Source organism: Mandrillus leucophaeus, unplaced genomic scaffold (assembly GCF_000951045.1).
Source record: "Mandrillus leucophaeus isolate KB7577 unplaced genomic scaffold, Mleu.le_1.0 Scaffold165, whole genome shotgun sequence".
In the NCBI taxonomy this organism is placed as follows: Eukaryota; Metazoa; Chordata; class Mammalia; order Primates; family Cercopithecidae; genus Mandrillus; species Mandrillus leucophaeus.
The window spans coordinates 1,444,515-1,465,375 of NW_012101643.1; the positions used below are offsets into that span (position 1 = coordinate 1,444,515).

General features: G+C 36.7%; 1 protein-coding gene across 1 annotated transcript in view; it reads right to left on the reverse strand.

The window, feature by feature from the left end:
* The window catches only part of RYR2 (ryanodine receptor 2 (cardiac)), a 620,934-nt gene that overhangs the window by 78,401 nt on the left and 521,672 nt on the right, over positions 1-20,861 (reverse strand). Inside the window, 4 exon segments of the mRNA XM_011976391.1 lie at positions 4,216-4,289; positions 5,381-5,457; positions 7,440-7,519; positions 8,830-8,929. Coding sequence (XP_011831781.1) covers positions 4,216-4,289; positions 5,381-5,457; positions 7,440-7,519; positions 8,830-8,929 — 331 coding nt within the window.

Consider the following 20,861-nt stretch of genomic DNA (forward strand, 5'->3'; position numbering starts at 1 on the left):
GTTAATGGTTCTGATAAAAAAAAAATTAAAAAATCCAAGAATGGAATGACATTTTAAATATTCATACAGGTTTTGTTTTTGAACTTGATTAGATCATTAAAAGAAAACACATATAAATATAAAATACACAGCACAGACAACATTGAGCATATTACAAATTAACACATTTCCTGAAGAACCTTTAAAAAAAAAAAACTTGGGAGGCTCCGGCTTTTGTAGAAATGAGAGAAACTTAGTCTAAAAAGGGGACACAAGTCAAACTTGCATGACAGTAATGGCAGTAGAAAAAAACAGTATAAATAATTCAACTGAAATCTTTATATACAAACCTCAAAGAAAACATGGTTCCTCATGGTATCTCAATACCAGGTCAGGAACATTTGTAACCATAAAAAGTTCAAAAGCAATTTTGAAACTTAACAATAAATGCAAAATGTGGCAAGAGATTTGTGTCCCGGAAAGGGACAAAGAACAATAAGTCAAGGGGCAGCCAGGTGTGGTGGCTCACGCCTGTAATCCCAGCAGTTTCGGAGGCTGAGGTGGGTGGATCACCTGAGGTCAGGAGTTCAAGACCAGCCTGGCCAAGATGGTGAAACCCCATCTCTACTAAAAATACAAAAATTAGCTGATTGTGGTGGCATGCCTGTAATCCCAGCTACTTGGGAGGCTGAGGCAGGAGAATCGCTTGAACCTGGGAGGTGGAGGTTGCAGTGAGCTGAGACCGCACCACTGCACTGCAGTCTGGGCGACAGAGCAAACCTCCATCTCAAAAATAATTAAACAAAGAAACAATAAGTCAAGGGGCAAAAAAAAAAAAAAAAAAAAGCAGTGGTAGACAGGAAGTAAGCCCCCAAAGAATATGAAAAGATGGGAGGGAAGTGACTTGGCTCATGGGATCTGTAAATGAAACAGTGGGAGGCAGAATGCCTGCATTTCAGTCTCAGCCTTGCTGCTTAGCTGTTTAACTTGGACAAGTCAAGAAACCTCTCTGTTCCTCTGTTTCCTTATCTATAAAATCAAGGTAATAGCTACCTCATTGGAGAGTTGCGGGTATCATACATTTAAGCTTATACATTTTCCATGGCTATATAATTTATGGTTGTATTATTGTCATTAGGAAGAGACTTAGCCTAATAAAAACAGTGGGCAAGGATGTAGGAGATTCAGATACAGTAGATTATTTTCTCAGTGCTAAGCCCATGCTCTCTGAGCCTCAAGTGTTGAAGTAAGTGACATCACTAACAGCTGTTGCTTTTTCAGCCTTTTCTATCCCTTCCAAGAGGGATGATTGATTTTTCTTCTCCTATGAGTGTGTATAGGATTTTTTTTTTTAACTTTTATAGCATCTTAAACAAAAGAGTGGTCTCAAAACAGATATATTTAAACATGCCAAAAGAGTCTGTATAGGAATTCTTAAAACAATCTGGAAAATACTGTAATATTAATAGAGCTAATGAGTGGCCCTTACATATGCTCCTAATAGGTCTCTTGATTAAGGCAACAGCATGTATTCAGAAAGCACAATTTAATCTTGGAAGCCTTGTTGGCGTCCTGGGCACTATCTAAAATCTGATCCCTTATTTCCATTGCATAAAATGTCTTTCAGAAACTACTTTGAATTACTATTGGCATCTTTGTTAGTTTATTAGTTTGAGGAGCAAATAGTTGCTGTTGTTTCTACTGCTCTTTGAATTCAGTCGCAAAAATAAAAATTTGTTTTGATGTTACATGATTTGCAATCTGGAAGATTTTCAAAGGAATAGAGAAAAACTCAGTAGACCTCCCAATCTTTGGAAGGCAACTGGCAGAGCACACTGGTGAGGAGGGGACTCAGCTTGTCACGTCCCCCTTGAATATGTCACCGATTTCCCGTGCACCAATCCGTGCAGCCATAAAGCCACAGTACGTTCAAGACAGAAACGCCACAGGGAGACTAGGGCACACATTCTAGGATCATTCATTGACACAACAGTTGCAGATGCTGGGCCCACTGGAAAGGTTTTTAACTGTAAGACAACAAAACCAATCCAGAAACGTAATTGAAATGCTTGTTGCCCCTTCATCTCTGACATCGTAATAACTGCACATCCTCATAGAAACAACATCGTAATAACTGCACATCCTCATAGAAACAAGAAAGAAAAAGAGGAAAGCTAGATGTGTGCATTTAAAAAATAACAGGATGCATCATGATGGAAATTAAATAATCTACTTATGAAAACAGTCTACAACACAAAAGAATGCACAAAAATTGTCACTATCAAGTCTGTACACAAAGCTAACAAATAAAAGAGCAAATAAACAAAAGACAGTTCATTTTTAATAATTACCACGCTCATGAGTGATGACTGAGGAAGGGAGGGTAGTACATTTACAGTAGTCGAAAGAAAAGGAAATGGGGAAAAAGAAAAAAAAGTTGAGATTTTGCTTTTGTTTTTCTGTTTGTAAGGAAATAATACAAAATGTGTTAATCGGCTTGAGTAATTATTTTCTTATGTGTTGAAAAAGAATGCACAAGTTAAATCAATCTCATTTGGAGAGAGATAAAGAATTCTCCCATCAGAATGGTCACTCTCACAAAGTTCTTCCTGAATTGGGACTCGAAAATGTTATTCCAATCCATATCTGCCTGACAAAGGAAAGGAGGCTAAGGAAAATACACCTAAGTGGCTGCTATTCCTTTTGGGAGCTGATATGAACAGTGACTAAGAATGACTGATGGATTTGTGGTCAGAGCCCCTGGAACATTAGGTAAGAACTACAGGGGAAAATGAAATTGATTTCTAATTCCAAGACAGGGAAGTTAGGCTTTAGACAGAGACTTCATTCATTTTTAGAGATTTTGTAGCTGAAAATTGCTTAGGACTTTGGAGAGATGCTGGAGGTAGGCAGGTGATGGGCCCTGGGATCTGCAGTGGCTCCAAGTTCTCCGGACGGGCCCAGAAAACCTAAGTAAGTTTAGAGTGGCTCTGGTGATTTTTCTTGAAAGTCAGTCCTTTTGAACCTCAGGCCAGAACCTTAGGCCAGAAAACCTAAGAAGTTATAGAATGGTGTCAGTGATTTGTCTTGAAGGTGGCTAACTCAGTTAAGTAACCATATGACTTATATTTGATGACCAGACTTGTACATCCAAATGTCAAGCAGAAAATAAAATAAGCACAGGAGCCACATAGCAGTAGCAATGTCAGGATGGGTATTAATAATAAACTTTAAAATACAATAAGAAATATTCTCTTTCCTATTTGTGAGAACAAAAAAATACGTAGATAAATTAGTTAATCCGAAAATATTTCAGAGAAATAAACACAGACTACAAATGGCAGATGGGAGAAAAAATTATTTTTTGAAATAAGATTAGTCCAATAAAAGACCCAATATTCCAAAACTAGTAATTGACAAGAAGACATATCCAAACCACACAAAACAAACAAAAACAGATAAACACACGGGCCCTGAGTAAAACTAGTTTAAAAATCAAACACAAAAGAATAAAAACAAATCAAACCAAAAGATATTGAAGATTTTTTTCTTAATAAATACTCCTAAAATGAAAGGGCAGCAAAAGTTATTTCTGCTTTAAATGCATTGCATGCTAAACTTTCTAGTTTATACCAGCATCTATTTACAGAGAGAAAAATTCTAAGATCACGTGAATCACTGCTTTTGTGCACAGAATTATTTAAGCACAATAACTGCTCTTTAATTTCTTTTATCAATCTAGACTTGCAAACATGTATGGATATGAGGATCACTGTGCTGGAAGGGAAGAGGAGAGAACAGGAATGAGAGTAGACTGAAGGAGCTCAAAGGATGACTATTCTAAGGAAATAGAAGAATCTGAGAGCCCGACTTTGCTAAAGTGGCCAAAGAAAGTCAAATGTTCTTGAAAGATTCATCTATGTGGTTTATGATTTCCCAGAAAATTCTCTAATAAAGGATCTTGATCCTTCATTCAACCATTATTCCTTATTGAAAACCCAACAAGGGGAAAGGCCGCTGGCAACGGGGCTGGCACACAAGGAGTTAATGACCGGCGTGGAAGGTTGGTGTTGGGGTGTGACGGGTGTCCAACTACGAACTTTGAAATAAATCATGTAAGCATTTCATCGATTTTAAAATAACTTCGTATCTCTCTGCTTGAAAGGTAATTGATAATTGACTCATTTCAGGGAGGGAAGGGAGACAGGTGATCCTTTTAATGTAAGTCATTAATACCTGATCCTTCCTCTGTCACCATCCCAAGACCTTCAGCTTTGTTTTGTCGCTCAAATGCATTTAGGTCAAGGACACTATAATAACAAGGAAAAAAGAAACATTTAGAGGACTAATAGAACATTTTCTTTGTTCAGGAGAGCAAACATCTAAACACCACATATCTTGGAATATGAACCAAATGTTAACGTACACTGAAAACATGTCTCCATTCATTGCTTACCAGCCACATTCTCTTAGTGGCAGACTAGTGTCTCCCCTGGGCCTACACTGAAATGATCCATATGAAAGTCAAACATAAAGCATTCATAGGTTTCCACATGGGGAGTACATTACAAAGCTAGCAGACATGCAGAAATAAAATTCTAATAATTATATTCTTGCAGTTGGAATAGCTTGTTACATTAAATGTGTGTCAAATTCCTTAGTCAAATGCTGTCTGAATGACTTTAAATCTTGAAAAAAAAAGGAAAATGATTACCACAAATGAGTTAATGATCATTTAGTCATAAAATGAGAAATGGTCTACAAGCTCCTAAATAAAACTAAATAGAATTTCCTTTTCTAAAAAAGCATACACAACTCATTTTCAAGTATACAGAATATACACTAATTCTCCAAGATCCCTATTTAAACACGGGGAAGTCTTTTTTTTTTTTTAAATTACAGACAGGGTCTCACTCTGTCTCTCAGGCTGGAGTAGTGGTGCTGTCATAGCCCACTGCACCCTCAAACTTCTGGGCTCAAGAAATCTTCCCACCTCAGCCTCCTGAGTAGCTAGGACTATGGTACAGGTGTGTGCCACCATGCCTGGCTAAGGTTTTTTTTTTTTTCTTAGTCTTTTTGTAGAGATGGAGTCTTGCCCTGTTAGGCTGGTCTTGAATTGCTGGCCTCAAGGGATCCTCTACCTCTTCCTCCCAAAGTTCTGGGATTATAGTACCATAGGAAAGCTATTTTAAGGCATTATTACCATTCTGTAAGTTATTAATTATGATCTTACCAACCCCCTAAAAAAAGATAGAAAAGAAGACACTGCTGATTATCCCACTTTAAAGTGTTGTTAATCATTAACTATTCTTCTATGTGTAATTATCGTCAGAGTAAGAAACAAATGCTTCGAAAAAATACAACCACTGAGTAGAACCCCAAGAAGGAAGTGAGTCCTTACCTACATGACTGCATCAGGCCGGCCAGGCTCTGAAAGAAGCCCACATCCTTTTTCTCCTTGAGGTAGTCAAGCATTTTCTATGGGAATTATAGAAACCACATGGCCACTGAACAAAAGTCTCATTGTTTGTTAAATAAATAAACAACCAAAACAGGCTTTCCATTCTAAAGACAGAAAATATTCACTGTGTACACACATGACTAATGTCATCGTTATCAAGAAGTAGGAACACACGCCTCAAAGCAAGATAATTACACAAACTTGGAATAAGAGGGTTAGTTGCCCTACACATGACCACAAGCACCAAAAATGTCGGGGGTAATATTACTCTTAATTCTCTTCTGGTCACTTTTAAAGTAATTTGGCGATTCAGATACTTTCTCGCAAGTTAACTGGGAAGAAAATTCCCATAGATGTTATTCACAGGTTTCCACACCAAGGTGATTTCATTACAGGCCAGGCGCGGTGGCTCACACCTGTAATCCCAGCACTTTGGGAGGTCAAGGTGGGCAAATCATGAGGTCAGGAGTTTGAGACCAGCCTGGCCAACATAGTGAAACCCCGTCTCTACTAAAAAATACAAAAATCAGCTAGGTGTGGTGGCATGTGCCTGTAGTCCCAGCTACTCGGGAGGCTGAGGCAGGAGAATTGCTTGAACCCAGGAGGCAGAGGCTGCAGTGAGCAGAGATGGCGCCACTGCACTCCAGCCTGGGTGACAGCTCAAAAAACCAAACCAAACCAAACAAAACAAAAAACCCAAAACAGCATTACAATCTGAGAGTGGTGACTGCCATATGCTAATGCTATAGACTGAAATTCAGTTTCCATTTCCATAGTCTTTAAACTGAAAAAACAATTTGAATCATTTGGCTATTAAAATTTTCTCCTTTGTTCTCAGAATGACATCCAGGATCTATGGTCGAAATTTTGGTTAAACATAAATGTAAAAAAATGCTAAAGCAATGCTTTGTCTTGTTAGCTTACTGTTACATAGCACAATCAAATAGCTATTTCTGACATGGTTAAAATGTATTAGAGATTTCAAATGTAAAGCATATACAAGATGATAGAAAGCATGCTCAAAGGTTTAAGGAAATAAGAATACTGCTTTTCTCCAAATCTTGAAGAGCAGAACAATTCCTATTATCAACACTGTTCTAAAAAGGGCTCAGCTAAGCAGACAAAATTTTAGTAGTAATATTTTTCAGATAGCAAAGGCAATATAAACAAAATATGTAAAGGATACACACGCACAAAGTATATGCACATATGCATATATATACACACACACACACACAGGCACAAATAGCAAATATACACATAGTGTATGTATGATACATAGATGTACAGACACACATATACACACAGACACAAAATCATACAGCCATTTATGGGGGGTGTGATAACTTTTGGTCAAATAAAAAATGAAACAATCGTTCGTCTTTTCAACCAAAGGAATGTGGCTTACAGTAAAGGAGATGGTGGAATACATCCTCGAAGTTACAAAGAAAACAGACAAGTTCCGCGTAGACAAGAAGTATACGTTACAGGATCTCTCACTATTGTCTCCGGATCTAAGGACTTCTGAATATATATACTAAGTAATGAGGGTCTTCTTAAGTAAAGCAGAAGCAAGAGACATTATTTTTTGATAAATGTTTTGGAGAGACTGTTTTATTGTTCCTTTTTAAAAAGCTATATAATCACTTATTCTGGGAACAGAATGAGCTGGTTGCCCTTGCCAGGTTCCAAAACCAGATAGCCACCGTTTGGCAAATGCATGGTGAGCGAGTGGTTCATATCTCAGCACCAGAATTCACTTGACATGATAAAAGGCCACATGTGATGTTTTCAGATGTTTTGACATCATTTGATGTTTGGATTTGTAACACTATCACATAATTACTTTTTCCCTCTTTTGCTTTCTCTTCAGTACCGTGATAAACTAAAATTGAACCATATTGTACATAGAAAATAAAACATTTTACAACAAATAGTTCTTTACTATACGGTCCATTTGTCTGAAAAGTACATTATGTGAATGACTGGAAGCTATTACCTGCTGTACTGTGGAGTTCCCACCATTTAAAATAGCAATTCCAAGTTTCAAAGTAGCTGCTACCATTGGTCCAGTTTCACCTAAAAATATAAAAAAGTAGTGTTTCTTGTATCATTTCACCTTCTATATTAACCTATTCTACCTCCAATGCTGCACTTTAAAAATTATTATTATGCTCCCCCGCAAGCAATCTTCATAATGGCGGAGGGAGACTGACTGATGTTCCAAAAAATAATAAAATAATAATAATGCATATTTGGCATCAACATTTTAAAAAATTCTCTACAATATCTAAGAACTGAAACCTTAAGAAGATACAGAAGTAACAGAATAGGAAGACAACTGATCTTGAAATATTGAGACCTGAAATTATTAAGATTCAAGATTGCTCATGTGTTTAATAAACATTAAAATAAGTATGAGCTACTTAAAACTTTCTTTAAGGAAAATTTCTCTCCCTCTTCCCTCAACAATGTTATATATGAAGAACTTTCATCATTTTTATTGTATCGCTTTTACTTTAATATGTTTGTAGTCTGGTTTATTAAGCAGACTATTCTCAATTTTAAGTTATTCGGATAATAACACAACATTTTATTCAGTATATCGTATTTTATTTTTCATTGTTCACCTCTATTTATCTTAGAAATATAAATAATCTTCTATTTAAGGACAAGGGTACCTAATAACAGAATATACCACCATTACTTTTCCTTTCCATTACAAATTATATTTAAAATATTTTCACAAAGAAGCTATTATGAATGTACAAAAAAATCATCTTGAAACAGCTGGCTACTGAGATATACGACAGCATCTTCATTGTTAAAAAAGTCTCACTTTAAATGTCTCCATATTTTATCAAGGGTCAGCAAACTATGGCAAAATACCATAAATTACATAACAAAATTACAGCTTGCCACCTGTGTGTGTAAACAAACTGTGTGTAAATGAAGTTGTTTTGGAACACAGCCACCCTGTTTGTTAACTTATTGTGTCTGGCGGCTTTCGTGCTAACACAGCACAGTTGAAGAGCTGTGACAGGTTGCATAGTCCTTGAAGCTGAAAACATTGACTCTCTGACCTTAAAGAAAAAGCTCGGCCACCCCCCTTTTATAGGATCAGTCTGCTAAGGTTTAGTTATAACATAGTTTCCAAAACTTAAAGAACAGAATGAAAATGAAGCTGTATAGTAAGACTCTGAAAAACAAATTCACATTGGTCTCCGTAAACAATGAGAGCTCGTATTTGTGAACAGGCACCTGATAGAGTCATGAACCAGAAACCCCAGGACTAAATGAGTCAGTGGAATTGAAATGAGGGAGCACCTTGAGAACAACGAGGAAATCTGAAGAACAGACACTTGTGAGGGGAACCCAAGGAACCTTACCTTTGCTGGCACTGATGGTCTGCAGCACCATCTCAGCCGCACCACGGTCGTGGAGTCGGGCTTGCTGGTATAGAAGCTTTTGCTTTTCCATTTCTTTTTCCTGAACACAAATCCCAACCGTTTATGTTGAGGGTATCAGTAAGCACAGCAGATTTCTACAGACCATATTTTTAGTCATCTCTTCATGTATGGGCTCTATGACAACATTATGGACCATTTCAACACCAACGATGTTCTTAAACAGATATTATTAACATATTCAACTCTTGGTTTTTTTTTTCCCCCCTTTATAGTTTTCTTGATATGCTTTTGGTACTGGTTTATCAGCATGGATTTGTTTTTCTCAATTTTAATTATTTGATTCATCCAAAGCCTGTATCACAGTTTTGAAGTACTGTACTTCGTCAATGAAGCTTGCACTTTCTGATTTATTCATTTGTGCATAAGTTTGTCACGTTTTTAATAATCTCCCATGCCATGGCCATAACTTGATACTGCTCAGCAAATGGCTCGAGTTGCAAGGTATCACTGAATCACAGAAAAACATTAACTGAGATGTCTTGAAGTTTAAGCAAAATTGAAAGCTGATATGAATAAAAAGGTAGGCTTCAACAAAGTAGTGGATTTATGATACAGATCTCCCCAGTCACCCCCAAAGAATAAGAGATGCAATGTGCCTTTATATTTTGTATTCTCTGGTGGTAACAAACGATACTGCATGGTGCTGCTGGAGCAATGGCTGGAGTTTATTCTTTTCCACTTAAGCTACCACTGGAAACATAAAGAAGAAAATAAAAATAAAATATAAAGGCACAGCAAGTTCAAGACTGGTATGACCATTCACTTGAGCAATCCAGTTCACTGGAGAATTGAGAAGGAACTAAGCAGTATAAGTTGCAGAATGAAAGTTGCATAGAGCCCTATGACAGTGAGTCCATCAAATGGCGTGGTAGAGAAGCTTAGTCAATGGGACATGAAACAGTCAATTAGTATCATGTCCATAAACACAACGGCCAAAACATATATGACCTAACAGCAGGAAGAGCTGCAGCAGAGGTAGCCAGAATGACAGCTTTGCTGCCATAAACTTTCCATCCAAAATACAGAAAATAGACACTGGAAGATGGAAGAGGTTTAAAAAATGAAGGCTTGCTAGTTACAGAATATGAAAAATAAAGTGAACTAAAAGGAGGGGGAAAAGAAATGGGCTCAAACAAATGAAAAAAGAAACCTTTAAATCAAAAGCAACCAACACAGACATTTATGCTGTTACCAGAGAGTTCTCGCCGAGGCTGGCAAATTTGTTTCTTAAATCTTTGATAATATCGTGCTGCGAAAACAAAATTGATCAGGGTTTTTTTGTCACACTATAGTTAGCGCTCCTGTGGTTAAATTTTATGTTTTCTTAAATTATGTGATAGGCCTAAATGGAAGCAGAGAAAAGAAAAAAAAAAAAAAAAGAGGCAGCTTTGCTTTAAATGTAGCCATGCTAACATCTATAAGGTTTGCCTTCATGTTTAAACCTCTTCCTGTGAAGTCAAAAACAAAACAGAAACAGAACCACACAGACACACAAAACCATTTTGTCATTACAACACGGTTTCAGGAAAACTGAAAGAGGACCCTTTCGTCTGCTCTTTAGGTGTTGTTTAAAACTGATGAGCAACATTTGATTCTTCCTTTTAGACCCAACAATCTTTTATGTTCCTCCCATTGCCAGAGCTCTATGTGGAACGTTCGTTTAATGCTTAACCAACTCCTTTTGTGGGAGAGTTTTTCAGTAAGAAAATGATAAGAAATTATTCGCTCACGAAACTGTCCTATCATTTTCATCAACTAAAGAGGCAAGGGAGTCAGGAAGAAGTTCTTCTATTGACCTAATAGAACACATAAAGACAGTCATCAGGAAACTCACAGAAGATGGAAGATGGCAACATGCCACACACTCTTGAGAGAAAACATAACAAAACAACAGTTTGCCATTTGTGCTCCCAAAGTGGGAAGATCAGTTAAAGACCTGCCAGAACAACTTGCACCGTAGCCTATAAGGTCCCAGTAACCTCCTCAGTAACTGAAATCAACACATGAGGTATGGACCTTACAAGGTCCAAGAAATAGACAGGATCTCAGACTACCTTGTATAAAAATAAACTCCCTGGACAGGTCACTCATTTTCTTATATCGCATCTAAATTTTAATAATCAATGTTTTCAGGAAGATGATGAAAGTCATTTGCAAAAAAAAAGCATTGAGCCAAAAAGATATACTGATCTAGACGCAGAAAAATACTGTATTTCACAAACAGAGATCAAGTCAACCTCTCTGTTGAATTTATTGTTTGTTGAACTGAAATTGGAAGCTCTCCCTTCAGGATTCTTTAACATTATTTCTTTCTAGTACTTTGCCCTTTGAGAACAGCTTCTGGGCATGTAATTTAATCTGTCATTGGGAAAGTTTATTATAAATTTAAAAAAAAATAAAACCCTGAAAGTTAAACCAGAAAATTTTCAGATACTAAGATGAATTATGTAAACAGATTTTTTTAAACTGCAGATTAGCTTTTCTAAACAAATTGTAGACAGATCTTTCATAAGCATCTCACTCAGGAAAATAACATCTTGAAAGCACCTTTTCAAAAATAGAGTTCTCCGACACACCAGATTTTGCTTAAACTGCGTAAGGCTCTTAAATAAACACCACCTGCAGTTTAGTCTTTGTGTTATTTCAAGGTTATTTCAAGGTTACACAGTAAGGTGAGGAAAAAAAGAGCAGCTCCAGAATTTAAATTTTCCCTTAGGCAAAACGTTCTGTTTGCCAAGAGCAACCAAGAATTATCAGTGCACATCCTAATAAGCTTGTTATGAGGTTTTTTCAAGGTCAAATATGGTCATGTATCAGACCCATGATCAAATCACTGGTAATGAACAGAAGTATTTTACATCATGATTTGCTTTTGGTTATAACTGAAGTTTGTAATAACATTGCTAATATTATTTCATTTTGTCTAAGAGTGTGTCAAGCTTTTAACACCAGGGGAAACAAGTAGAAAGTCTCGAAGAAAAACAACTGTATTTAGTTCTTCAACAACTTGTCTTAAGTGAGAAAAAATTATTGAAATAGGGAGAATTACAATTGTCCCTTGCTCCTCGATGCAGAAAATATCAGGTTGGTGCCAAGGTAACTGTAGTTTTTGCCACTGACCTAATCAGTTTATCCTTGTAATGGAGATGAAAAGATATTTTAAACCAGGGTAGCCTGGTTACAGGAAAGGAATTTACATTGTTTCTGAAGGACCTGCCTCAGCTCCATTGACCTCTGGGGCAGAACTTGAGCAGATCAGAGGCTGAGTCTACCAAATCTATCATCTGTTCATCATACAAAATAAGCCCATCTACTTTGTGTTTGTTTGTTTGTATTTCCATGACTTCAACAACTGTAGAAAATGTTTTCATAATATTTTCATCAGAAACTGTAGGTGGTAGCAAGTTATAACAGAATAGAAATATCCAGGAACAAAACTCCTTAAATTTCCCATAATTTAGTAATGTCATAAGTCAACTTGAAATATTTTTAATTGGCATCTTATAGTTACGACCTACAAGGTGATGTTGAATATCAATATTATAAGAAATAAAAAGACTGAAAAATAGAAGATTTAATTGGATAACAATGGGGACAATGAAGAAAGGGAGTGAAATTGTACTAATAATTTGGTCTGCAGCACAAACAGGTCAACTCAGACTAAGGAAAGTCAAAAGCATGGATAAGAGACACCTCCTCCACTTCAATTACTTTTTTTCTGTTGTATTCCAGTTCCTGAAAAATGTAGATTAGCTACATTTCTGTAGCATTGACTCACAGTGATGGGAAAATACCAAGATTATAATTTTGTTTAAAACGAGTGGTTCCTAACTTTTTTTTTTTTTTAAATTAAATAAATAAGCCAGGCACGGTGGCTCATGCCTGTAACCCCAGCACTTTGGGAGGCTGAAGTAGGAGGATTGCTTGAGCCCAGGAGCTCTAGACCAGCCTGGGCAAATAGCAAGACCCTGTCTCTGCAAAAAACTAAAAATAGCCAGGCTTCGTGGTGTGCACCTGTAGGCCCAGGTGGGAGAATCACTGGAGGCCAGGATTGCGCCAATGCACTCCAGCCTGAGCAACAGAGCAAGACCTTGCCAATCAATCAATAAATAAATAAATATACATGAAATTTCCTAGAAGATCCATGAAGGCAGGAGGCTTTCTTTGTTTTAACCACACCAGTACACACATACTATACATCCAGTACAGTTTTCTGAAAATAAAAGGTGTTCAAGAAAATTTGCATGAATAAATGACAGAACTAAATGATGTGATATCCTATAGTCTGTGATCACAATTAATCTAAAATATTACAAATGTTATCTTTTTTGTTTGAAGTGCTGCAAAATTAGTAGCTCTAAAAGTTTGTTTTTCAGTTCATGCTTAAAGAGGTCTTCAGAATTATACACATACAAATAATAATCAAATTGTGGGCTTTAGCTCATTTAATTTTTTGTTCAGATCTTTCATCATTATCCACTCTTTATTACTGATCTTTCAAACAGTATGATAATCTTCCAGAATTCTACTTCTTGATAGGCTAAGCAAAGTTTCTAATGCTGTCTCTTTAACACTCTGTAAAAATGGTATCAAAGTTTGACTAATCTACAGAGACAAAAGAAACACTAAACCAGGGTCAAGCAAGTCAGTTAATGCACTAGAAGCTTTGACGTTAGATATCCTGTGTAATATGACTTTACAGTTTAATTCTTCCAATATTATATACACTTGCATTTTGGGTGGAATATTGTTTCTCAGGGATTCAGCATATTTAGAAGTAATTTAAAACGATGCAAAAGCAATAGAACTCAACTAAGTTGAAATAATTTTCTATTTCAGGGCCCAATTGTCACAATTTGCACTTTACCACCGAAAGCTTAATTAACAAGGTACAAAAAGGAAAGAAAAGATGAGTAACTCTAAAATCAGAAGTTATCAAATTAGGAAAGTTAAGCTGACTTATCATTAGAGGGAATGTAGTTTATTCCTAAATGCAATATTGATTTAAAACAGTGGTCATTTACCTACTTATTTGTTTAAGCCTTAAAAAGCACTGAATACTGCCTTGAATACAGAAAGCAAGTACTATGCAGTTCTTTCTCTTCTAGGATAGCCTGACAAAAGAGAGAATAAGAACAAGAAGAAAACTTGGGGCCACTAAGGATACAAAGCTTTGGTTAGGTCACGAGGGTGCCAGAGTGGTGGACTAATTAGTGGGAAAATGGGAAGTCAGAATAACTTTGATCATAGATGGGATCAGAGCAGCTCATTACTTGAATTTTGAAAACTCACAGCTGTAGAAGCTCTAGTGTCTGTAATTCTAGGTCTTCATGAATGGGTATTAACCCTACCCCAGATCAACTCTTGAGAAACAGCTGTGCTCTAAGTATTCAACACAGTCCCAAATCCCCTGCCAAGAATTATCTGTCTAGCTGGGAAGAGGATTTTTCTGGAGACTATCTGGAAAGGTGGCACATGTGTATTTCTTCAATTCTTCCAGATACTTGGTACCCATTTTACGCTATTCCAGGTAGCATCTGCACAACTGGACTCTATTGCATAGATTGTCAAAAAATGATGTTAACTGAATTGTTGAGGACATTTTTTGTCATCCTCAGGGGAAAAAATGCTACTGAATTTTAACTTTAGCAATTTGCTTTTTCCAGTCAGGAAGACTATATTTTAAATATTATTATATTTAATATTCCTAATATCAATGTTTTATATATTACATATTACATTTAATGATATTGATATCTATAATGAAATTTATGAATATTAGATAAATCACATAAAGTTCATTATATTATTAAATTGTATTACATTTATGTAATTTCATGTTGGCTCCTACACTTATATAATTTACATTTATGTCATTTCATGTAATTTATGTTAAATGTATGTAATTTCACATTGGCTCCTAGAAAGCCTGGAGTCAGATATTCTGACAATCCACATTAAACTGACAAGACTCCATGGCATGGGTTTCTAGATGAATCTATTTCTGGAAGGCCCTACTATTTGTCTTTCAATAGTTTGTTTTTTTTTCCCCCTTCAGCTTACCGTGTTACGTGTAATTCTGTGATTCTTTAAACACTAAACTAGGAAAAGGCGGGATACATATGTATGTACAGAAGACATTCTTTTCTTTTTTTTTTAAGATGGAGTCTCACTCTGCTGCCCAGCCTGGAGTGCAATGGTGCGATCTTGGCTCACTGCAACCTCTGCCTCCTGGGTTCAAGCGATTCTCGTGCCTCGACCTCCCGAGTAGCTGGGATTATAGGCCCCCACCACCATGCCCAGCTAATTTTTGTATTTTTAGTAGAGATGAGATTTCACCATGTTGCCTGGGCTGGTGTCGAACTCCTGACCTCAGATGATCCACCCACCTCGGCCTCCCAAAGTGCTGGGATTACAGGCATGATCCACCATGCCTGGCTGACGTTATTTTCTATAACACATTTTTGTTGTCACATTCCTGTTCTAAAACACATGGAGTTTATTTTCTTTTGCAATCCTCCACAAACGATAAAAAGTGATAAAAACTTGCATGTTTTCATCAATACTTATGCAATTAGAGGAACTGCGAAATTGCCCTTAAAAATGAAGAGAATTTATACCTGATAGCAAACCACACAACTGTTAAAGGTGGATTTGACACCTGAGAGTTCAAAGCTCTTTGTTCAAAGAACAGAAAGCTGAGAAACAGAGAGGCTGAGGTCACACGGCACCTGGCTGGTAATCCCGGTCTCCTGTGTTGTGTGGTTTGTGTTCACCACACTGTAGTATGGACTTCCCTGACTTGTTTTTAGCAGAGAAAGTGAAATTGATTAATTATAATAATAATAGCAAATATTTAGGGATGGTTACATGATAGTCAATGTTCTGAGTGCCTTATATATATTGTCTAATTTAGTCCTCATAACAACTCTGTGAAGTGGATACTATAATTAGACCTACTTTATAGACAGAAAAATTGAGGCTTCTGCTCACACAGCTAGGTGTTCAAGCTGGGATTCAAACACAGGAAGTCCATCTGAGTGTCTGCTCTTAATGAGTCTGTTGCCTTCCATTTACTGTACATAATCTGCTCATGTATAAGCTTCAACTGAGATTTTTTAATGACAACACATGAAGTTAAATTACTGTGCATATGAAAAGTGTGCACAAGTATATATGTCCATACATGTTCCGGGACATCCTACAGATATTAACGTCTGTCCCTTATATAAAATGGTATAGTGTTTGCACATAACCTACGTACATCCTCCTGTCTACCTTAAATAATCTCTAGATCCCTTACAATGCCTAATACAAAATGTAAATGCTATGTAAATAGTTGTTATGCTGTGTTGTTTTGGGAACAGTGACAAGGGAAAATAGTCTGTATTTGTCGGGTAAAGCAGCAAATATTTTTCTCGAATATTTAAATCTGTAGTTGGTTGAATCCAAGATGTGGAAACCACAAATACAGAGGGCCAGCTGCATGTCTCCTACACAGACTGCTATTTTGGTCCACATACTCATATGCATGAATTACCGTATACAATATAGGGGGCTGTGCTTTCTGGGAGTCTTCCTTGTATCAAGGCCAGGATCCCCACCCCAACCTATGCCCTTCTCTCTAAGCCTTGGCTACTTGCCTTGCTTCTGAGCCAGAATGGCCCTAGAAATGACTGCTACCACACTGTGTGCTTATGAAAGCCAGCTGCTACCATCATTACCACTCACCAAGGAGACCCCATGTTAATGGATAAGGAGAGACTGTGGAGCCTGGACACTCAACAGGCTGTACTCAAGGCGGCTCTGGCTTCCCCAGGGGTTGCCTGGAAGAACTGGTTAATATCAGCAGAAAGAATGATGAAATTAACCCTCTGTGACCAGTAAGTGACAGGAGATGTAAGGCACCTGCATATGAAGTGCCCATCCTCCTTCCCCAGGAGGCACTGTTCTGTTCTGTGACGCGTATGGTCTCTCAGGAGGCATCCCACACAACTGAGCAAGAAGCTGAACTGCTCAACGGCTATGACCAGCTCAGGAATACTCAGTCTTCTATTTGCCCTCCCTCATTCCCTGTATCGTTTCTCTATTTCCCTAACTCTTAATTCCCTGGGATTGTAACACCCCTTCCCCCAGTAAAGTGTTAGCACATAAGCTTTTGCCTGTGTTTTCTAGGAAATCTGAGCTAAGACACGAGATGATTACTTGAGATACGTAATTTTATTGTATAAAAAGTAGTTGGCAGACTGCAGCAATCAGAGTGAGTACTGGAGGACACTGGCCGTCAAAATTCCTTCCCTCTTCCCCTCTATGATTCAATAGTATGAAAAGCAACTCTTAATGCTTTAGTCCATATTTTGGATACCACATACCTCCTGCAGTAGGAACTAAAGAATTATAAATTTTCTTGATATATGGAATGTTTCAATATTTTATATCCATAGCTATATCTTCCATTTTTATGCATTTAAAAATTCTCTTTGCTAAGATTCAGGAAGACTTTTTAATTTAAAATGTTGTATTACTACGAAAAGCACCAAATAAACCCATTCAAAGTTCAAATTATGTAGCCATGGGGGGCAGTATATCTTACAGCCAATTCATTCTTGTAGGATTACCAAAACATTGTATTCTATTAAAAGTTAGATTCATGGATGGGCCAGACAAAAATTTTTTAACATTGGGGTAGTGCTACATAATATCAATCCTTAAAACATTTTGGACCTAAATTGGTTCTTCCATATTTAATGGCACATACTGTGGGATACGAGCTGGGTATTGGTTTGAGTATGTTATCAGGTATGACAATATTTTATTTGTGTCTCAGGTCCATCTGAGAGAATATGCTGGTTTCCTAAGTATTTATTACAGAATTACCAACTCTGCCATAGGCATATTTAGAATTTAACACAAAAGAAATTCTCTTCAATCAATAGTACAGAAAAATAGGACCTCAGACTCATCAGATAATTCATCTGTGAATTAGAAATTGGACATTCACCAAAAGGAAGATGCAGTTTGCCTAATATTTGAGAAAGATGGCCTGGAAGATGAGTTAACACTCCATTCCTCTCGCTTATCTAAGCTTCACTGTCATTAATTTAGATTTAGCAGTAAACAAGAAATCTATATTATAGTACCTTAATATTCTAAAGAAATGTTTTCACTAAATTATTATTTAATGCTATATGCTCAGATTTTAGAGAAGAGCAATAAACGAAGTAACCATCTAAAGAATGTTTCTGAGTTTTTTATAAAATCAGTTAATAAATGTGGTCTACTGCAGTATCAAAGCTCTTTGTTGATCTAGGTGAGAAAAACCCATAATGCTCAGAAAAATGATGTTATTTGAAATATTATTATTATTATTTGCCTTAGCAAAAATTAAAAAGTGAAATCTAGCATTCAACTCCAATAATTATGTTTTCAGGTAACTGATAAAGCATTTCTTCCCTTCCAATTAATGTCAGCTTCTTTATAAGATTTAACTCTCCCTTTTAATGCTTTTGATACAGAAGTTGCTCCAAACCTAAAAATTAATTAACTAAATATACAATAAAGTTACTTAATAAGTAGTTATAGCAAAAGCATATTTACATATATTACAGATGAAAGAGGGAATTTTGTAATCAGGTTAAATCAGGCAAGTTTTAATTTAACAGGATCATGTCAATAATACACATATGTGATAGAAGAAGAAACAAGCTGGCAAGTCATTCCTCTTTCCTTGTTTTCCATGTTTTTTGAGCTTTACTGCATTCTTCATGGAGAATTTCCCTATAACACCACTTTTCTTTTTACCTACTTTGTTTCTCTTCTCAGTGACTTTATGGACTACTTTACAGGGAAAGAATTTAAATAGAAACTATAGCAAATATTAATAATTAACCAGCTACAGGGATAGAATTCAATTACCACACACTTTGTGTGATTTCCAAACTTATTTGATATAATTCATTATAAGAATTATTGAAAGTGACAAATAGCCTTTCATATTTGTAGCTTATGTGAATAACCCCACTATTAGACCATGTCTAATTATGTCAAATAGACATCTCCGTGTAAAAAGTATGGTAGATTACTACATTTATAAACAATACATTTTTCAGTGGTTTTGTTGGTATCACATAGTCAATCTCAGAGAAGAGTATCTTTAGAAGGAATTAATTAGATATATCTCTGTTTCTCAACTTTGTATTATTTCATACCACTTACACAGTATTTTGTTAAGAGTAGCATGTTACATAAATTTGGTGTGAATTATAGTCCCAAATCGGATGGAGATCGCTAAAAAAAAAATCTCATTAGGAAGTGCAAATCCCCAAATCTGGTGTCCCGCATTACACCTATAAATGTGTGGCAATTCCCAGCACTTCAAAAGCCTGCCTCTTGCTGAGACAGTCATACCTGCTGGTCTATATCCTCTGTTTTGGGATTAATTGCTAGGTTTCACCATCATGGGAATACTTGTACACTGTTCTAAGTTCAAAGGTAGCCCTTTCTCTCGGGTCACGCTCCGTATCTCATTTGATTTCTTGTCCTTTGTCTGGCCTGAATCCTAGTGTCTAAATATTAGATGCCACCACTAGTTGTCTTTCAGACTTCCTTTCTGAATAAGGAACCTTTCTAATGTCACTAAATTTGACCCTATTTATCAAACTGATCTCTCTGAAACTGCATTCCTCTTTCAAGGTAAAATGGTTTTGTTGGCTAGCAACACCTTCTCCATCATCCAGCCCCATCATCCAACTATCAACACATTCTTGAGGCATTAACTTTTATGCTACTTAGGAAATCAGTTCTTTATTTGATGTTAGGTGATCCCTTCAGGTTTTCATCCCTCAACAATTCACAGAAATTTTATATGAAACAATTAATGATAAAAAATCAAAATCTACCTAATTATTATTATACCTATTCTTATCTATTATATAAGCCCATAATATATTAGTGTTAGGCTCATTATATGCCATTAACCATTATACCCATTAGATCAGAGCTGCATCTGGTAGTACATACGTGATTTACATTTTGAAATTTACAAGGATGATGATACAAGAACAATATATTCCTCCAACTATAATAGTGAGTTAAAAAAATTAAAAAGTGGCCGGGCGTGGTGGCTCACGCCCAGCACTTTGGGAGGCTGAGACAGGTGGATCATGAGGTCAGGAGATAAAGACCATCCTGGCCGACATGGTGAAACCCCATCTCTGCTAAAATACAAAAATTATTCGGGCATGGTGGCGTGCGCCTGTAGTCCCAGCTACTCGGGAGGCTGGGGCAGGGGAATGGGTTGAACCTGGGAGGCGGAGATTGCAGTGAACTGAGATCGTGCCACTGCACTCCAGCCTGGTGACGCAGTGAGACTCTGTCTCAAAAAAAATAAAAAATAAAAAATAAAATAAAATAAAAAATTAAAAAGAAACTTTAAAATAGTTTCTTCAGAACAGCCTAAAATTCATTTTGGCAGCAAATATTTCACTTTTTTTTTTTCTTCTTTTAAAAGAAGGCAAAGTAGAATAGTTTACACTTACAAACTAAAAAGCTTTTTTGTTGTTGAGACAGAGTTTCGCTCTTGTCGCCCGGGCTGGAGTGCAATGGCGCAATCTCGGCTCACTGCAACCTCCTCCTTCCCAGGTTCAAGTGATTCTCCTGCCTCAGCCTCCCGAGTGGCTGGGATTACAGGCTTGCACTGCCACGCCCGGCTAATTTTTGTATTTTTAGTAGAGACAGGGTTTCACCACGTTGGCCAGGCTTGAACTTCTGATCTCAAGTGATCCACCCGCCTCAGCCTCCCAAAGTGCTGAGATTACAAGCATGAGCCACTGCCCCCGGCCTCCTAAAAGGTTTTCTTTTCTTTTCTTTTTTTTTTTAAACAAGAACAAGAACAAAAACAAAAAACAAAAACAAAAGTCTTTATGGGTATCATCTTCCCAGAACGTTTATGA